At 40.2% G+C, this 21299-nt stretch overlaps 1 protein-coding gene and 1 long non-coding RNA gene across 2 annotated transcripts in view; one reads left to right on the top strand and one right to left on the bottom strand.

The window, feature by feature from the left end:
* Nucleotides 1-12866, bottom strand: opn3 (opsin 3). The gene is made up of 4 exons (XM_074646831.1): nucleotides 12362-12866; nucleotides 8051-8370; nucleotides 2442-2693; nucleotides 1-796 (listed from the first exon to the last, which is right to left on the bottom strand). The coding sequence occupies exons 1-4, from the start codon at nucleotides 12783-12785 to the stop codon at nucleotides 518-520; spliced, it is 1275 nt and encodes a 424-aa protein (XP_074502932.1). The 5' UTR covers nucleotides 12786-12866; the 3' UTR covers nucleotides 1-517.
* Nucleotides 12867-13720: 854 nt separating this feature from the next.
* The window catches only part of LOC141774288 (uncharacterized), a 49385-nt gene continuing 41806 nt past the window's right edge, over nucleotides 13721-21299 (top strand). Inside the window, exon 1 of the long non-coding RNA XR_012595296.1 lies at nucleotides 13721-13822. This is a non-coding gene — a long non-coding RNA (uncharacterized LOC141774288). The remainder of the gene's footprint in view (nucleotides 13823-21299) is intronic.

The following is a 21299-nucleotide window of genomic DNA, read 5'->3' as shown; positions in this document are numbered from 1 at the left end:
AAATAGGATCTCTTTATTGAATCCATACACAACAATGTCAGTTTGTGCATTATGGTTTATGGCTAAGGAGCTAAGGCTTATTTTCCACTTTTCACACTTGCAGTTGGGTACCAACTAAAAACAATCTGCTATCACATGTTGATCCATACTCAGGTCCATGACACCGCTGGCCTCTAAACACTCTGTCACATGGACTGTCTGTGTGGCATATTTGACAAATAAGTGTGATTCTTTTTCTAAAAGTTGTTAACTACGTCATGATGTACTTATATCACCACAGCTGATGGTAGATGACGATGTCACACTTTCATACTACCTGCTTAGACAAAACACTGTCAGGAAATAGGTTTAGCTGAGATCTTGGGCTGACAGTTGGATATTTACAATTAGTTGTAACAAGTGTGTAGACACAGAAATGTCCAGGGAGGTCAGACAGGGTTATTTTGGCTTGGATTTGCATGTTAGGTCCTATAAGGCATACTGAGTGGTCGGCTGAGTAAGTCCAGTCCTTTGCGGATCACAATGGTCTCACTTGAATGACGTTAACCTCCGAGGAATCTCGAGCCTTGGAGGTCGCGTCCAGGTGGTGGAAGTCGTTGTTGCTGGTGATGATGAAGACGATGGAGGAGTTGCTGAAAGTCACCCTCTTCTTGGGTCGGGACCCTCTGCCGCAGGACGTTCCGGACATGACGATCGGTCGGATGGGGCGCTGGACCGGAGCCAGGGGGCGCTCTTTGAAGCTACGCTGCAGCCATGAGAGCCGCGAGCAGAGCAGCTGCAGCAAACAGCGCCGGAACTGATGAGTCGGAGGAGAAGCAGAGGGAAGAGATAGAAGATTTGTCTGTCAAACACACAAGATATCAGCCTCTAAGGATGGAAACTAAGACTAGTGTAAGTTCAGTCTTACACACACAATACATGCATACTGTACATCAGGCCTATTCTTTTTTAGAAGGGCCAGATTTGAAAAAACAATGTAGTGCCAAGGTGCCGGACATTTACATATCCTGTCTGATCTGCAATTCAAACGTGAAAACAATACATCTTTTTAATCTTAGCAGGTTGTTGTTTTAATAAAAACAATATTGCATTTAACATCTTATTTTATTCAGTTGGACTCTCCTAAATTCCCTCTGCTTAAAGGACCAGTGTGTAACAATTAGGGGATCTATTGGTAGAAATGAAATATAATATCAACTATGTTTTCTTTAGTGTATAATCACCTGATAATAAATATTTTTGTGTTTTCTTTAGTGAGCCATTTATATCTACAGAGGGAGCGGGTCCTCTTCACAGAGTCCGCCAGTAGCCCAGAACGGACAAACCAAACTCTGTTAACTTTTCCTGCTTGGGCCGGAGTCGATAACGTTACTCGCTGCCGTCGCTGCCGCTCTCTCTCTCTTGCTTCACCACTCACTTCCCCATGTACACACTCTACATACTTGCTCTGCTCCAAATGACCTACGCTACTTTTACAACAACTGGCTTTAGAGAGGGACATTCACGCTTTTGCATCGGCCACCGTAGCTCTCCAACACGCTTTGCACATGGGAGAGGCTTCAGTTGGTTGCAATCTCCTCACCTCATCGCTAGATATCTCCAGATCCTACACACCTGGACCTTTAAACAGTGTTTAGCTTACTAACAGAAGGATGATCTGATAATGATATACACAACGATATTGCTTTTAACTCACTGTAACAGCGTCACCAGCGTGAGCGGTAACGTTTATGAACGGGAATAAACTCTCTTATTGGAAGAAATTATTATTTTTTAAATACTTTTTTTCACAATTATAAATGCGCAAAGGGCCGGATTGAGTTCGTTAAGGGCCGGATTCTGCCCACAGGCCGCCAACTGAATAGGACGGCTGTACATATTAAGGCTCAAACACTTTGAGGAAAACTATGATACTATGATACAGATATTATTCTCTTTTTGAAATAGATCTTTTCCCATGTTTTTGCAGCATTCTATGTCTAAAAAGTACTTGTGGTAAATTAAATTCTGCACTATTTTCTGTAAAAATCCTCCAACAAATGCATATAAAAATAATTTTACTACTATAAAAATGCTCCTGTTTTTTTCTACTCTAACGACAAAAATGGAGCAGCACAAGAGGAGAACAAACACGCTAATTGAGATCCCATTGATCTGTCCATATTAAATTCTGAGTTCAGCTGTCACTGGAGGGGAAAAAAATCGACTGAACGCTCAGGAAGTGGCTGATCAGAACGCTCTAGCAAAACTTGTAATGTATTTTAGACGCCAGCAAAACACGGGCTCCATGATGGTTTAACCTTTTCACTGGTGTCATCCTCACCAGCGGCACAGAGCAAGAAGGTTTACTGATGTCCCATTATTAGCAGGTCTTTAAGTTGACCCAGAATAGATAAAAAGTTCTTTACTACTATTAGTTACATAACTTTAGGATTACCAACCTTTCTGCTCATGAACACATAGATGAGGGGGTTGTAGGCTGTGCTGGACTTGGCAAAGAACGAGGGGATGATGGCCATCGTGGGGGAGACCATGCTCTTCCTGCCGAAGGCCTCCATCATGGACACGACAGCGTAGGGCGTCCAACACATCAGGAAGCAGGAGATCATCAGGAAAAACATGACGGCCACCTTCTTCTCATACCGCAAGATCTTGATGATCTGAACCGTCTGGAGGTCCTGGATGGAGCGCAGCTACAAGAAACAGGAGAGAGTAAGATGCTATCGTGAGTTGGGGTTATTGGTTTAACAATTAGACTGTGTTGTGACCAGATTGTTGCTGCTTTGGATCAAAGATTTTGTTCCCAGGTCTGACTATTTGAAAGTGTATATGCAGGTGGATAAGGGTGAGGAACAAGTAGGAATAAAGAAAAGTTTATCAAAATACCAAGATGCTGCTGCTCTGACTGTATTACATGAGGTTTTAATGTTATCCCAAAGTAATTTTTACGGAATTTGACAGGAATGACTTAAATCACTAGTTCCCAATCTTTTTGTGACCCTTTATAGCCAACTCATGCTTATTTGTAACTTCTCGTCAGAGGCTGCAAATGTCTATGAGCGCTAAGCAATGCACATAAATAATGATGTATTCTTCTCAGATTGCTCCTTTTTTAAAACTTTTTAGTGTCCTGAAAAGGTAAAACTCTCCAGTATTAACCACCTCCAGGGTCTGTTGTTCATGTTTTCGTCTTACAACTTTAACCCTTTCACCTTTGTGTTTTCAGTTCATGGAAGTTAATTGTAACATTTTGGTCACCTACAAATGTGTTGTTCAGCGTTTCGGTTGTACTTAGCTCAACCCTCTCGCGTCACTACTGGTTGCAAAAAAATCAAGATGGCGACTGCCAAAATGCTGAACTTGATGCTTCAAAACGGCAGTCCAAAAACCAATGGGTGACGTCAAGGTAACTATGACCACTTCTCATATACAGTGTATAGTATTAACATTATATTGGTATTTTGGATAAACGTTTTCCATCTTCTTTCCTATCCTATTAATGAGCTTGCGACCCTTCCATTTTATCTTGTGACCCCTCCCGACCCACAGGTTGGGAACAACTGACTTAAATCACCTTACAATCACATCTTACGCAACTTTGTATGAGAACTGCAGTTTTTTACTGCAGCCAAAATTGCGAATTTTGCACTTGCATTGCAACAAACTACAGAAGTGGTAGTAGGGGAGGAGACACCCTGAGTTACATAAGTTGTTATCTTTGTAATTTGCACATTGTCTAACTACACTGGAGACCAGAGAAAATCTATCTTCTCTCTTTGCATGTGCTGGTTACTGTGGAGATCCATTTAAAGACTATGTAACCTTCGCTAAACAGCACCTACTGCAGGTACAAGTAACGACTATGGGATAATGCTAAATGTGAAAATGCAATGTAACAGTAGCACAAGTGGAGAAGAGTCATAAAGGCAGTGAAGTGCAATATCTACCCACAGTCATATCAGATCAAGTAAAGCTGTAGCAGCGATACTATATACTGTATATAGTGTATTACTTTTAATTTGCAAGAGGGAGAATGCGTAAGTTCTTCTTTCAAAAGTCACATTGTTTTGCTTTAAATCATTAATAAAAGGAGCTTCAGCAAAACAGAGAGACACCTGGTATTGAGAATGTTTCTATTTAAGAGCACACAACTGCTTCATTGAGTTCTCTATACAGCATCATTTCCATAATCTTGGTAACATTGTAATGCCTCAATAATAGACTCTGTGTCTGACACAGTATGCTAGATTACAGATAAAGGGATGAGCATTTTCTAAACTCCCTCAAGACAGCTGACTGAATCACTGCAAGCTTCTATTTCTATTCATGAATTCACAAGGTCTGTTTTTATTTATGTTCCTCGTTTCTTATGATCTACATCCATGTTAATGTTCTGCTGTTCTCCAGCTATTCAGACATCTAGAGTGAGATTGTCTGGCTTTGCCAAAGCTGCTTTATACGAAGCCAAAAATACTCTGTAGGGTTCAGAGTACTCCGCTTTGAAGATTTTCAGAGCATCTCTCAAAACGCTATGACGTGTGATGAGTCCTCTCAGGCCTCTGAGGTGTTCAGGGAGCTTTGTGGTGTTTTCCTACAACGTTGTCAGACTTGCATATTGTTTTTCTCATTTACATGTGTGCTCACATATCATCCTGTTTAAACAATTTATCGGCAATCTGAACAGATGAAGATGATACGGGCACAAACTGGAGAATGCTGTGGCTCCCCAATTTCTATCAGACACATTTTCTCCAAATCACCCCCACAGCCTGCTCACGTCATATGTCACCAGGCTGCCGGTCTTCTGCGACTGATGACATCAGTGACACTTAAAGGCTGCACTTCTAAGGCTTTCCAATGATTTCCACCATACAGGACGAGCCCTGAAGTGTATTATGATAAAGGGAGCCAGTAATGAAAGAGGAGTGAAAGGCAGCACTCGGTCAGCGAAGGTCAAGGAGTTTCTTTTTTATTAAAATTAAAACCCAGTGGAGTCTGTAAAATCTGTACCTGTACAGACTTTGGCTGAAAGTAATAATGTCCTGAAGATCTTCGAATTTAGCATGATACTTTCTTTCATCTCTGTAATTAGAAAAGACTACGTTTTCTAAAGAACCTGCTCCTGACCTTCCAGACAAACTCAATGACTTTTATGGGAGATTTAAATGGTCTCTAGTCCCCCATTACTCCCCTCCCATCCTCCTCCACTCTTCATTCAGCAGGAAGAGGTGAGGGCCAGAGTTGCCAAGTCCGCTTATTATAAGCGACTTTGGGCTTGTTCTCATGAAAAGTCGCTTACAAATATTGTGCAGGTTTTTTTTGGGGCGTAGTTGCGTAAGTGTAGTTGCTTATTTGGGCTCCTGTCTATCTCCTCTATACCAGTCTAGTTTGTCCTGTTGCAGGATCTGTACACAACCCCCGCAACCGCCACCACTCAGAGTGTTGTTGTGAGAAAAATCTTTGCGGGGTTGATGGAGTTTAGCTAACAATGCCAGGTACTAAATCAGCGAAATACGGCAAAAAGTACAACAAATACTGGGAAAAAGAGAGTGGACTTAACGATTTGATTAGCCCTTAAGTGGGGAACGATTTGAGGGGCAATTTGCCATTTTTGTTAGTGTGATATACAAGCACATCATGCTGTTCTGATTCAACATGCTAGCACTGAAAAACATAAAAGAAACGCAGCACTGTTCTCTTCAATGAGGCTTACCGACATTGGATTCACGGTCTTTGCAAAAATTAAATATTCAACTTTAAGTTTAGTTAACAAGAAAAATGTAAAGTTACAAGCTATAAATGGATGCAAAAATAAAATTAAATGCATCCAATCCAAAATATATTCATGCATATATATGAAGTGATCAAGTGGCGGCCTCTCTCTCATATTGTGGTAGTTAGGTAAGGTTGCTTGTTATGGGCTTTTTGTTTCTATAGACCTGGTTGCTTGTTTCTCTCTCTCTCAACATTGGTGAGGGCCACATTCAGGAAAACGAACAAGAGGAAAGCAGCAGGCTCGGACAGCATCCGTCCTTAACCACTATTCAGCTGAACTGGCTCCAATGTTCACTAACATCTTCAACACCTCCCTCCGCCAATGTGCAGTATCAACCATAATCCCTGTGCCAAAGTCAACCAAGATCTCGCGCCTCAACGACTTCAGACCAACTGCCCTAACTTCTTCAGTGGTCATGAAGGCGTTTGAGCACATCATCCTTGGGCTGCACAATTAATTGAACATGAGTCGCGATCACCACAATTAAATGAACATGATCGACAACAATATTGACGTTTAAAATGCTCCGCTCATAGAAAACTCTGCTGCATATCAAATCAAGCACCTCCTAAACTAACAGCCGGCCACCAGGGGGCGATCCAGATGTTTTGGCTTCATTTTTGGGGAGCTGTCATGCCGTTTCGCGCTCACCCTACAGCGTCAGCCTGTAAAAAACGTTCCTGAATATTGCAGTCTAGAGTAGAAGAGTAATATATTGTATATTACTCTTTTTAACAGAGAGCAGATGGGCAAAGCAAAAATGCAATGAATTCAGGTGAAGAAGAACCTAATCTTAAGTCTTATTTTGATGCACAACATGGAAGTGAAAGCAGTGCTCTGTTTATCTAAACCTAAAGGTGCAATAAAAATATTTTGTCCCTAAAATCTATGAATAATCATGCAGCCCTACATCATCCTAACTTATTTGAAATCCATCACCACCCCTCTGATGGCCACTTATCAGTTTGCTTACTGAGCCAATAGATCTGTTGAGGATCCTGTTAACATAGCCCTCAACCACACACTATAACACTTGGAGTCATCCAACACCTACGCCCGCATCCTAGTCATTAACTTCAATACGACAAACCTGGTCAATCTCGTCAATAAACTGTTGGATGAGCACAGGCCCTCCTCAGGGTTGCGTCCTCTCACCCTGGCTCTTCTCCCTCTACACAAACCACTACACATGCCACCACAGCTCAATCACCATATGCAGACGACACAACCATCATTGGGCTCATGACCGACAATAATGAAGACCGACACCGCAAGTAGGTAACCCAAGCAACCACTGGGTGTCTTGGTAACAACCTCCAGCTCAACACATCTAAAACACACAAGAACTCATTATAGATTTCACTCACAGCCCCCGCATCAAATCCAACATACACATCTCAGGGGAACCCATAACCATCACTGACTCAAATTTCTTGGCACACACATCGGCAACACTCAAATGGAATATCAATACAGATCACATTACCGAAAAAGCCCAGCAGAGACTTTTTTTTAAACTTCAAAGTAAAACAAAGCCGCCTCCTTCAGTTTTAAACAGCCATCATTGAGAGCATCCATAACAGTTTGGTACGGCAGCACGGACAGCAAAAGACTGCCATGCATAGTCAATAAATCATCCAAGATTATTGGCTCCCCCCCTTCCATCAGTTGAATCACTACAAATGCACAACCAAAAGAGCAAAACAAATGACCTCTGACCCCTCGCACCCTGACCACCACCTCTTCCAGCTGATGCCATCCATGATTTTTTTTTTTTAGAGGGCAACCAGCTCCCCTCAGAAGGTGGCACTCTACGCGACCGCCTATGTTACTTATGCCATAAGCCGGCCCTGGTTGTTGTTGTTAGTCATGTGCCTAATGCGATGTTGATGTCTATGTTTTGACATTACTGACTGTAGTTTGAGCTGTACCAACCATGCTGTACTGTAATGGAAATGCTGAAAGAAGCTACATTTTCAATTACAGTGTAAGCTGAGTTAAGTTGAAGTGAAAGCGCTGAAAAGAGTTGAAATGTCAGTTGCAGTGTAGCTGATAAATTGATCTGGAAGTCAGTTGAAGTGGCACGTCCTGAAACAAATTAGCGGTAGTGCATGTGTACAAACTGAAAGACGATGGCAGTTAAAGTGTCGGCTGAAGTGTTTAGTGCTGAAAGCAGTTGGTGTAAGTTGTGCATGAAGAGTGGAAGTTGTTTATTAGTCTAACTCACTCATGATTTATTAATTATGCTAACAACAACTGGACAGCGTGTCTTACCATTTGCACTGTGTAGAGGATGTTCCCGTAGCAGTAGATCATGATGCCCACAGGCACAAAGAAGCAGGCCAGGAGGAAGAGGAGGATGAAGGAGGCATCATTGGGGTCCTTAGACGCCCAGTCCAAGGAGCAGCCCAGCTTGTGAATCTCCAGCGTGTAGCGGTTCCACCCCAGCAGAGGAGCGCCCGTCCAGGCCAGCGAGTACAGCCAAATATGGCCTATGGCCCGCCACGCCCAGGGGAAGTCCACCACCTGGGCGTGCACCACTCGGATGTAGCGCTCGTAGGCCAGGGCTGCTAGAGTCATGATGGAGACGATGCCTGGCAGCAGAGAGAGAGACAGAGAGAGAGAGACAGCCACGCTGAGTCACGCAGAGCGCTCGCTGGAGGATCTGGGTCAGTGGCTACTCAGCGTCTCTTTGGACTGAATGAGTTTCATCATTCTAGGTATAAACAGAAATCTGAACATCTTGTGCTGAACATTACATTCAAACATTTTGTTATGAGTCCTTGAAAACTCACAGAAAGAGACTCTTACCTCCCACACATACACACACACACGCACCTCTAAGACCTGCATTGCACAGCCAGCTTTTTCCACACAAAGTGAAGCTTTTTGATGCATCTTATATTAAAATCATCCTTCTCTTGTGCATCAGTTTGTTCCCAAATCTGCAAGCCAAGATAAAGCACCTAAACATGATTATGCACACATAACCTATATATATCTATCCAGTGACACACTCCAACGCATCTTTTTTTGTCTCAGTCTGTAATTCATTCATCTCTTGTTTAATGGGAGCAACACAGGAAAAGTGTCAATGAATAGACACACAAATTAATTACACTATGACTTGTTTCAGGTTATGCACTCAGCTTGAGCCACAGCGACCCAGCTCTAGTTTCAGACAGCGGGATGGACGTGCGTTGACGGAGCTGTCAGGGTTTATCGCTGCAGCCCCTGTGTGGCCCGTATGTGTGTGACAGCAGCCTCCTCTGAGTAATGCATATGATAAGGAGGAAAGATGACGGCATGTTCGTGTAGAGGACAAAGATATGGGGTATATTTTTGTACACTTCGATTTTTATATTACAACCCGTGTCAGCAGGGAGAAATATATTGTACTCATTTTATCACGTGTGCAGTTCCTAAGTGCCAGGTTTTCCACATTCATGCCACTGCTCGCTGTATGACCTTGAGGTTCTCACAGGTAAAGATGTCACACTGTGCTCAATGCCAGTTATATAAATTATATATATCCTTTATTTAACCAGGTAAAAACTCCAAGAGTGACCTGGCCAAGAGGGCAGCACGAACATTGTTACAACAATAAAAACAAACAACACAAGCAGACAAACACAACAGTCACACACCAAGCATGAACAAGCATGACATGCAGATTGTATGCAACACAGAAACATCTATAATGCACAAAAAGATCAATCTCAAAACGAGCTGAAATATAGAGTGATGTTGTGGTTTTAGCTGACTTCTGTCGCCTCACTGTTTTGAGCGATGCTCGTTCATGTCTATGTAGAGCGAGCAAGCGCGAGCTCGACGCTGACTTTCGTTGATTTCAAGGCCACAGGTGTCGCTGTTAAGCAGCATTTCTGAATCTTACAAATAGTCCCTTTAAATTCCCCCGTAGTAATCAGCTTCAACATCAGCTCCTTCTGTACATTATTGCAGGAAGAAGGAGAAGCGTATACTTAAAAGCTTTTTTGCCTACTTTCGTTCTAACCTTTGGGACCAACATCTGTAGAATATTGTGAGAGCACAGACTATATTGATTTTGGTTTGTGCACATGTATGTACACAAATACGAAGGAAACAGTCCAAGGACATTTCGATGATGAAAGAAGACACTCCTATATCCTGAATAAAGGCTTCAATATATAACTGTACTGGAACGAGTTGCCTCTGCATGTTAGGCTGGCACCTACACTGCCTGTTTTTAAATCCCTCCTTTAGGGCTGTCCCTAATACCATTTTTGGGCATCAAAGAAGGGATGCAACTTTTTCAGTAACGATACCGATGGTGATACCTGGGCTTTGGGCATCGGCTGATACCGAGTACTGATCCGATACCAGTGTTTAATTAATAAGCTGTATGCCTCACTGTGGCGAAGTGACTGAGATAATTTATTTATGTGTAAGGCAACATCAGGCTTGACTTAAACATTACTTTCCTAACTTTGTAAAACAAAATGTAACAAATAAATACATATATACATTTACTGAATTGTTATTTATTATTCAAATAATAAATCGTACATCAGCGATTTGGTAAAAAACATCTTCAAAATTAACAAGAATTATAATTCAGGTGTAAACCTTTTTAATGCAGCAACAAATTGGTCAAAATGTAAACAGGAATTAAAATTCCAGTATATCATGTATACAGTATAGTATAAACATAAAATTGAATTTAATAGCTCTGCCCCATTGTCACTGATATCCGATCCAGCAATCTGGTATCGGTGCATCCCTATTCAGTGCCCGAGACAGTGCCGCTTCCGCACTACTGTACACACGCGCACCTCTACACACAACAAACAGCAATATCTGTCTGAGAATAACTAATAATAATTAATGTTGAATAGGAATTGTGGGATTATTCCTTATTTCATGGGCTATTTGGGGATTTGTACATTATTATAACATACTTATATATATATATAAAAACTAAAAAACAAAGCATTCGCATACTGATTTGGAGGTCGATTACCATGGCAACGGTCGAAGTTTTGAAGCATTCGAAGCATTCGCAGCATTCGAAGCATTTGCAGCATTCGAAACATTTTTATTCTCTGGCTTTTAACTCACTGTGATAGTTGTCTTTCTATATTATTGTCCTCTGTCTTTAAACATGTCTTTAGTGTTTTCACTGTATGGTTTTTGCTATATTTTGATTGTACAGCACTAGAGCTGACCCGAAAGCTTCGAAGCTTCGATCGTTGCCATGGTAATCGACCTCCAAATCACTATGCGATTGCTTCATTTTTTTTACATTTTTTAAATATATATATATAAGTATGTAATAATATTGTATAAATCCCCAAATAGCCCATGAAATAAGGAATGATCCCACAACATTATTCATTATTCATATTCAATATTAATTATTATTAGTTATTGTCAGATGGATATTGCTGTTTGTAGTGTGTAGAGGTGTGTGTGTACAGTAGTGCGACAGCGGCACTGTCCCGGGTGCTGAAACGTGGGTGATGGTCACAGACAGACAGTCAGCCTGGCGCACCGCTCTGCAAAGCTTCGGTACCTTCGAATATTTCTTACCGAAGCTTCAAAGCCCACAAAATGGTATTCGGGACAGCCCTATAGAGCACTTTGGTCAACTGCTGTTGTTTTTAAATGTGCTTTACATTTGGATTTTGATATAAATCTGGATGTAAACACCTACTTTGCACACTTTTGATTGTCTGACTGACATATTTGCAATGCCAACCAGATCAACAAAGTGTGTAGTGTTGTATAGTGTGTGGTGCCACATGACAGAAACTGGCCAAAGGACAAAGAAGACAAAGAAGATGATGAAGAAGAAGAGGGCAACCGTTCACTGCATCTCTGTGGTTAGTTTGCTGATAAAGGAGCAAAAAGCTTGAGGGTTTCGCTATAATGAGCTCATTATCACACATCAGGGGTGGGACCTGAATGACCCTGAGTGTTCATTCACACTTCACTGCTGAACACTGTTGTGCTGGTAACAAATAGACAATCATGTTACAGTAGAATGAAAGCTGTAGGTGACAAAAAAACATTCCTCTCATGCATAAGGAAATGACCTGCACTATATGCTCACTTTACATACAAAAACAAACAGAGAAAATAGTATTTAATTGGAATGGATTCAAGGTCGTTAGATGTTACTGCATCTCATCATGTTTTTGACCCAAACTCAAAATTATATTCATCTTTTACCTTTATTAACATGTATATTTTAAAGAAATGACTTATTTTGAACATGCTTCGTTCATGCGTAATATAGTGATTATGGATGCTCATCTCTGCATCCCAATTTAATACATGACATTTAAACTACGTTTGCAATAACAGTTTAATAAAAAGTGACATTATTGATAAATGTGAGATATATATGTATTTTTAATTACATGACATTAGACTGCTCATAATCTGAATTATGACAGATTCATATTTTTGCCTATAGTGAGAAACAAATAAATAAGGGAAATACCAGTTCAATAAATTCGTCTTGAACTGTTTCAGTAAAAAAGTTTATGTGACATTATTGATAAATGTGACATATATATATGTAATATTTATTTCTCTCACCGAATAAGCTGTTGCTGAATCCGTCCCAGACGCATGTCGCCTGGCTCCAAATCCACCCACCTTTGACGCACGAAGCAAACGTAAAGTTTATTCCCACGACAGAAACCAGCAGATCACTCAAACTTATGTTGACTAGTAGCAGATTGGTGGGCGTCCTGAGTCTCTTGAATCTGCAGTAGAGGATGATGACAACCACGTTGTTGCAGAAGCCGAATACTCCAATGGTTCCGATGGTGAAAGCCAGAAGTTTGTAGGTGCCAACTGCAAAGATGTAATGTTCTGTTGTACTTCTGTCCGCTCTGGTTTCGTTGGTCGGATTCATTGCGTGGATGAAAACTTGTCCATGTCCAGCATCATTGTAGTGCGCAACGACGCGCGTCCTGGACACGAGACTCTGTCCACGCAGCTCATCCACGCGCCTCATCCACGCGCCTCTAATTCAAACCAACCCAAGACTGATGTTTACTGAAACTGGGTCAATGTACCACTGTCATACAGGACAGTTTATAAACGGTACATATCCGGCTATTACTTTCAAAGTAAAATAGTATTTGACCTACATGTTTGGAGCACGTTTTGGAGATGAACTTATACTTGACAAACAAATACAAATAAGAATAACATTTATAGAGTGCCATAATAAAAATAACACATTTCCAGATGATGCAGTTGCCTATTTCGCTTGTATTTCATCCTGCATACACTTTATTATTGCACACTTTTATTTTGAAACCAAAGTCTCCAAATAATCTTCTGTTTTACTGTGACTAACTCTGGGGAAATTAATGTAGCTTTCAATTCAATAATAAAAACAATATTATTATAAATATTTATTTATACCTCTACACCATATTTGACCTCTTTTACAAAATGTTTAAATGCATATTACATACGTTTGAGGTTTATTAAGGACATGTAGAAGCTGAATAATATTTTTTATATATTGCCATCTGTTGTAATAAAAATAACACATTTCCAGATGATGCAGTTGCCTATTTCACTTGTATTTCATCCTGTATACACTTTATTATTGCACATTTTTATTTTGAAACCAAAGTCTCCAAACAATCTTCTGTTTTATTGTGACTAACTGTGGGGAAATTAATGTAGCTTTCAATTCAATAATAAAATAATAAAAAAAAAAAAATTGTTATGCTATGTTTGAAAAAAAAGGAATAAAAATAATTTCCCCCCAAAAATATAGGAAGATTTTTACTTATTAATATGACATTTTCCAAAAAATAATAAATAATTGTATGATATACAGCATGTTATTATATATCTTATGATGCCATCATGCTACTCCCGTTCGTAAGCGCTTCCCCCCTTGGTTACTGTTGCTAGGGCTGTTGCTAGGTTTCTCGTCCAGCATGTCAATATGGCGGGAAAAGTTTCACCTTCTAAAGCCTTTAAAAGTGAACCACCTTCACCTGGAGAGCAACACCGTTCCTGTAAAGCCGGGTAGGTCTTCATTCACTGTGACAATCATTAAAAAAGCAAAAGCAGCATGTGTTTATACATTCAGTTAGTAAGTTAGCTAGCGTAGCATAGAAGTGCTAGTTAATGATATGCTAATGTACTCTGCTAATGCTAGCTTCACAGATTTTTACATAGAAACTTAAAGTTGTAGAAACGTATATCCGTCCAGCCTTTCTGGGTAATGAGTATAACTATTACACACATTCCCCAGGCAAAATATTTAACCATGACTAGCTCAAAATCCACTAAAAAACAACAGCTTAAAGGTCCCATATCATGCTCATTTTCAGGTTCATACTTGTATTTTGTGTTTCTACTACAACATGTTTACATGCTGTAATGTTAAAAAAACAACTTTATTTTCCTCATACTTGTCGGCCTGAATATGCCTGTATTTACCCCTCTGTCTGAAACGCTCCGTTTTAGCGCATTTTGACGGAATTGCAACAGAATTGCGTTGCTAGGCAACAGCTTGGGTCCATGTGTACTTCCTATCAGCTGATGACATTCACATACACTGCAACCAGGAATAAACTGGGACACATTTAGAATGTTTACATTTAAATATTGTATATTTGTGACATCACAAATGGACAGAAATCTTGACAGCTTGTTTCAAATGCAGAGTTTCTGAATACGGGCTGTGTGTATTTCCCTGTGGATTGAGCGTTTCGATACTTTCACAGTATTTATATAGGACTTAAGCCTGCTTTATAATAAAAAAAAAACATGAAAATTGAACTTTTTTATAATATGGGACCTTTAAAAAATTATCTGAAATGATAGCAGAGTCTGGTCGGAGCTAGATAAATGCTACGCTATGATTGGCCAGTCTGCGTTCGAGGGGCGCGTCTTAGCTAAGGGTCAATTATGCTCCTGTCATACCAAACAATTTTTAGGAGCTGGAAAAATTATAGGAGAGTGTGTAGATAACAGAAAAGTCAGATTGTATAGAAGTCTATGAGAAAATGACCCTACTTCTCACTTGATTTATTACCTCAGTAAACATTGTACACATGAGTTTATGGTCTCAATCGCTAGTTTCAAGTCTTTTTCAATACAGCATGATGTTCATTTAGTAAATTATGGTCCCATTTAGAGTCAAATAGGCCATAAAGCAGGGTATGCTTTAGGGCGTGGCTACCTTGTGATTGACAGGTCGCTACCACGGCGTTGTCCGGTCTGGGAGTTGTCGGCGTTTTCATCTTACAACTTTAACCTTTTCACTTTGGTTTCATGAAAGTTAATTTTAACATTTTGGTTGCTTAAAAATGTCTTATTCAGCATTCGGTTGTACTTAGCTCCACCCTCTCGTGTCACTTCTGGTTGCAAAAAATCGAAATGGTGACGGCCGAAATGCCAGGCTTCAAAACAGCAGTCCACAAACCAATGGGTGACTTTACGGTGACTACGTCCACTTCTTATATACAGTATGTGGTCTGCACCTCCAGTGACATTTTGAGGTACTCTCCTTACACCAACCGTCTCGTTTTGTGTCCACACAGAAAATGTCACTGAGTTGAGATGTTGGACTCCCGCAGCGACGTTGTTTGCGTCTGACCTAATTTCTCAGTGCCTACAGGTTGATTCAAAATAGCAGATCTCTGTCGAATAACACCAGGGACATGAGTGTGTGTGCGTTGGGGATGTGCATGACACAGACTCTAGGAATGTTTTAATTATGCTCTAGGTAATTGTGCTCATCCAATGATGTCTATTCATAGTTTGAAGGTATTTAATTTGATTTACAGATGAAGCATATTCATCTTGATTTAATCACAGTTGCCAGCATTCATGCTGGCACTGTAATAAAATTTGTTCTCCTTTTTTACACCGAGGGCAATGTAAGCCTTGAGGTCAATGATTCATTCTCCTGGAACATGTCGTCACATGTCACATTGCTTTCTTATGATTAATATTGACCTCTCGGTGTGAATACTGCTGCAGAAGAACAGCAGGGTAATAATGCTGCTGTATTGGAAAGCAGTTGCATCACCAGTGATATATATAGAGTAGATGTATTGTTCAGGCCAGCAACACTTCAAAACAAATAGCAAAATCCAATTAAAAAAAAAGGTCAACGGTATTCAAATATCATCATGAAAAAAAGAGTTCAAATATGTGTCGTAAATGTCAGAAACTGAACATGATTTATTGACCCTTCATATCCTGGTCTGGTACTGTATGTTCTCTGGAGGCGTCACTCTTTCTATAGCCTTTGGTGCTGACATAATCTCCATAAGTAAAGACAGATGCCTCTTATTGAGTTTTATCTCTGGTCAGAGTTTCTGCAACTAGGTCAAGCTTCCAATCGTAGTCCATCTCTCTCTCTCCTCCTATTTGTTTGTCACTCCCAATTTAATAAGAGGCAATGAACATAACAGCTTCTATTGGGTGAAGGTAATCTCTGAGCATATGAGCCTTCACTCAAAGCACATCTGCTTGCATACACGCAAGCAACCACTGCTGTGCATCCCTCCTGAGAAGCAATTACTGCAGCATTAATCTCTCTGTACTGTGAATTAGTTCAATAATGAATTGTTAAGTGGCTTTTCACTGTCACAAACGTCAGCACGTGCACGTTCTACCATCACTCCCACATCTACACACATAATTCAATATCATTATGTCTTTACTGATAACGCTCCCGTCATGCTGCAGTGGTTCACTGTGTAAATTGCCGTTTTTCTCTCGTGAACGATATGGTGTGGAGCTCCAGAGTAGAGGCGATAATTCAGGGCGCGTCAGCTTAAATTCAATCATTAGGACCATGTTTATGCATGACCGCACGGGCGCAGATGATACATGAGGTGTTACTGTAATTTGTTGACTTTTTAATTTATGCACTTGCCTGGAAAGGTATAGTCATTTATTGGAAATTAAAAGACCAATCATTATCTCAAATGGAAAAAGCAAAAGTCCTGCACCCGAAAAAAGACAAAACATTGAAGTGAATCATTCAGTTTAGAGATCAGTGCAGAGTGGGGTTTAAAGAAATATTGCCATTCTTGCCGAGAGTTAAAGGAGAAAATTGATATCACTATCATGTCTATCTGCTAAATAGGAAGCTACAGCCAGTCAACAGTTAGCTTAGCTTAGCATAAAGACAGGAAACAGGGGAGGCAAGGAGACGGAGACAGCCAAAGGCATCAGCAGGCTAGTTTTCTGCAGCCTTGCCAGTTTGTCTATTTGCTCAGAAGACGATAAACTGTGAAGAAGCACATAACACAACTGATCTTGAAAAAATTGTAAAGCTCACTACAGTGAAGGGAAAAAACACTTCAGTCATAAATTAGGAATACACATGAATAAATTGTGAGAATGTATAAGGGCTAAGAACATTATGATGAAGTATATGATGGTCATTCCCATGCTGTATTATGTCCCATAAGTTGTTGCGGCAATTTTTCGGTTGATACCATTTGTATCACAGATCTTGTGCTAAATTTAACCATTTTTTACCACTCAATGTGATCAAGTAAATATTGTGACTTTTCTTTTCTTTGGACAGTCAGGCCAGCTGTTTCTCCCTGCTTACGGTCTTTATACTAACCTGAGTTTATTGCCTGCTAGCTCTAGCTTCATACTAAGCGTAAAGATGGTATTGATCCTCTCCTCTAACTCTCTGTAAGAAAGTGAATAAGCGTATTTCACAAAATAAAGTAAAAAGTAGTGGGTTTAAGTATTTTAAAATATATTTAAATGTTTATTTTTCTTTGTGCTCATTTCATTGTTACCAACTGCGGCTCTGACTTTGACCCAAATAATGACTCAGGCCAGACTTGCTGGCAGTGATAACCCTGATGAGCTTTTCCTAGAGTCTTTGACAGATCCTGACTAATTTCCTTCCGACTCCACGGTGAGCTATCACACCTGAAGTGGCACTGTAGGAGCCTTTTGACTTTTATTTGGACCACATTCATCGCTATAGCAGCCCAAAACCAGTTTCTCTCAGATGGCTGTGTGTCATATCATGCCCTGCTCCCACCGAGGGATTAACAGAGAGGAGTACATGAACTTGGAGGTTGAGGACAGGGGATGGCAGAGATAGAAAGTGTGCTTTTAGCTTTGCACATCTGTTTTCACCCTTGTGTAGCAACTAAAGTGCTTGTGCGTGTTCAGACTCAATGTTGGATTTAAACAATTTAATTTAACGGAGCTGAGTAGTTAATGTCAGAGAACATATCTCTCTCAGTCAGGATAGTGACTGAGATTATTATCACACTTGGCGTTCAGCGATGGAGACATTTATCGTCATATAACATCCTTCCTCCTCGCTGTCATTGCAAAGTGTCATTGAGAATTCGCCAAAGGAGCTCCACTGTCTGTCTGAGGAATAAAAAGGTGTGAATGCTTGAGTCCCGCAGCGTTTTAGTCTTTGACATGTAAAAGACACATTCAAGGTTATCCCAGGGTAAGATAAAATAGAGATGTAAACTAAATCTGCTAAAGTAGAAAGCAATCTCTGATTTCAAAATGTCCTATAGTGATCAAAGAATAGTGATAAATATTGGCACATGCGATGGTTGGACTGTGATGAGCAGGAATTTCCCTCTAAACTAGTCACTTTGTTTTAATGCTTCACGAGACCCAAGTCAAACTCCATGTGCAGCTACGAGGGCAGCCAGAATTAAACTCTAATCGCAGCGAGTCTGGTGGCCCAATTCTGCCCACGCAAAAAAGCAACTTAATTACGGCGGGCAATGATGTCAGCCGAATTCAAGAAATAATCTCTTGAAGGGATTCAGAGGAGCAGACTCTAGATTAACACGCTAACCTTTTGTGATGCATCTTCATTGAGTAATGAATAATTCATTACAGTAAACCATATCTTGCTCCCACGGCAGTAATTGGATAAGATAGATGTGTATGTGTGTAGAATAAGCATTACATCAGAGCTACAAATAGAACTTGTATTAACGTGCCACAGTGAGCGACACCTAGAAAGGTTATCATTTACACTGAGGTCTACCATTCCCAGAGCCACAGAGGAGCAGTGGAGGTATTCTTGGATGTTTCAGATCTGTTTCCTCCCCTAGAGGTTTCTCCCCTCCAGTGGAGGCTCGGACCCAAAAGGTTTTGTAGTCGGGCTAGTGTCTGGTATTACACCCATGTCAAGTGCTGCCAGAGGGATGCAGAGGTAATTTCCAAAATTTAACATATTTAAAGCTGCACTAATCAATATTTCTATTTCTATTTTACATATTAATTTTAATTGATCAAATTACTTTATATTATATGAAGTGGGTAGCTTGTAGTAATGAACCCACAGAGAATTGTTACCCAACTCTGCAGTTCACAGTTATAACCTTTTTTGTTTTTTTAACATGTTTTGGTTTTCCAGCCCAAATACTCTGCTCTCATCAACATTGTTGGTGTATTGCTCAGGACCCAAGGAAGTGCAGTGTCGAGTGTGAAGTTGTTTACGAGCGGTTCTCGAGAAACACCGGAGGCCATGCAAACTGTTCCGAACAGGCATGTTTTGAACGGTCACTGCACTAGCAGTGGAACATTTTGCAGTTAAAGAGACCAAAACAGAGCTGATGTTGTGTTTGTTTGTTCTGTTGCCCCCATGGCAAAAAAATCAATGAAGTAATAATCAGTAGTTCATCTGTAAATTGTAAATACATTTTCTATCCCCTTCTATGGAGAGAATAAGGCTAATAAGGCAGCACACCTACCGCGTATATAAAATAAAAAAAGCTTCCATCAAATTTGGCACAATTAACTGTAACTACTTTTTATCCAAATTTAGAATAAAACACTTCATATATAAGCATGGTAAATAATTAAAAGAATCATAAATAATAATGTAAAAGTGCTATATATATATATATATATATATATATATATTACTGCGTGCGAGAGGTTGTTGTTTTGTTCCCAAATGTTTATGTAGTTGACAGTAGCTGTATTTCCCTTGCTTCGTGTTATGTGTTCTCAGTGGCCTTGAGATACATTTGTGCTTCAAAGTAATGGAATAGATTTTACTTGTTTATTTTTTTTTCCACACACACACATTTGTCAGACTCCTGACCTACATCTCTCTTCACAGACAGTTTGAAGCTGTAATGTCTGCAGCAGCACTTGCTTTTGCTGTGGTCTTTTGTTGATCTCTCTTTTGAGCAGTGACCATGTACAGTGCAATATCCCAAAAGGTTTGAAATCAACACAGAATCTCCTCCTGCATAAATGCGGACGATGACTGACTCACCGGTGCATGCTGAAACTGTGACGTCAGTTGCATCTTTGCTATATGGCTTTTAGGTGCCTGTAGACATTAAAAGCATTCACCACACACTCACCCAGTGGGACCTGTCGGTGTCAGCTGTCTATTTTCTGCTCAACTCAATCAGCCAGTGTTTGTATTTGTCTCCGGGTAACTTTCCTGCAGCGGACATCATTATATAACTACTAGCTTTGCAGACGATGTCCTCTCACCTCACTCTGAAACATGCACTGCAAGCAGCCCACAGTGTCATCTTCAATGTCCTTTACTGGTGAGAAACGCTGATTCATAAACAACCAGTGGTCGTCCTCATCACATTAATTGGTTTGATGTCCCCAACACACACACACACGTGCACATTATTATAATAAGCATCTCTTAAAGAGTAGGTGGTGGGTGGGTGGTGTTAGCAGAGGCCAAAAATGTAAAGTGTATACTGTGAGTCTGGAGGAGGCTCCCCTGAGAAATGGTGGCTATTTAGAATCAATTTATTGCAATTTCACAATTGATTTGCATAATTAATGCCAATCTGAACTGCTTCCTGTCCTGCAGGTCAGGCAATCACAACATAGTCATTATGTTAGATGTGGTAATTTGCGTCTAAAGCACCCTGCTTAAGGCAATTTACAGAACTTTACTCTCCATTTACAGACACAGCAACATATAAATCAACATGAATTCAGAGTATACATTACAGAAAGTATGTTATAATAAGCTACTGCATCGAGTTATTGCTCCATTAGCTTATAATTGCTTTGGTAAAAGCCTTCAGTTGCTGGTTTAATGTTGCTCTACTCCGATAACATGCGGAGGTCAGGCCTGGGGAGCTTTAGCCTCAAACAATATCAGCAGTATATACACTCATAATATACTGGAACTGAGGAAGGAACCAGATTCTTGTAAAACCCTCTAGGGTTTTTCTATTGAATCGGGCAAAAGATGATGCAGATATAAACTTATTAAAATAGAAAATTAAACAATCAAAAGGTTTAAAGAATAGGGTTTGGCATTTTGGGAAAGACAAAGAGTCACTTCCCTGGTGGCTAGCATGGTGCTGTGCCAAAGTTAAAAAAATAATCCTGAAATATGCAGGCAGCTAACGAATGAATGACCAGCAAATTTTTGCAACTTTGGTGACCACAGGTATTGGCGCTGGTTACTAAGGATGTCACAATATTAGACATTTAGTAGTCAATACCAATACCCGTGAACTTCCACGATTGTCGATAC

Source organism: Sebastes fasciatus, chromosome 9 (assembly GCF_043250625.1).
Source record: "Sebastes fasciatus isolate fSebFas1 chromosome 9, fSebFas1.pri, whole genome shotgun sequence".
In the NCBI taxonomy this organism is placed as follows: Eukaryota; Metazoa; Chordata; class Actinopteri; order Perciformes; family Sebastidae; genus Sebastes; species Sebastes fasciatus.
This window is presented reverse-complemented; position numbering and strand designations above follow the sequence as displayed.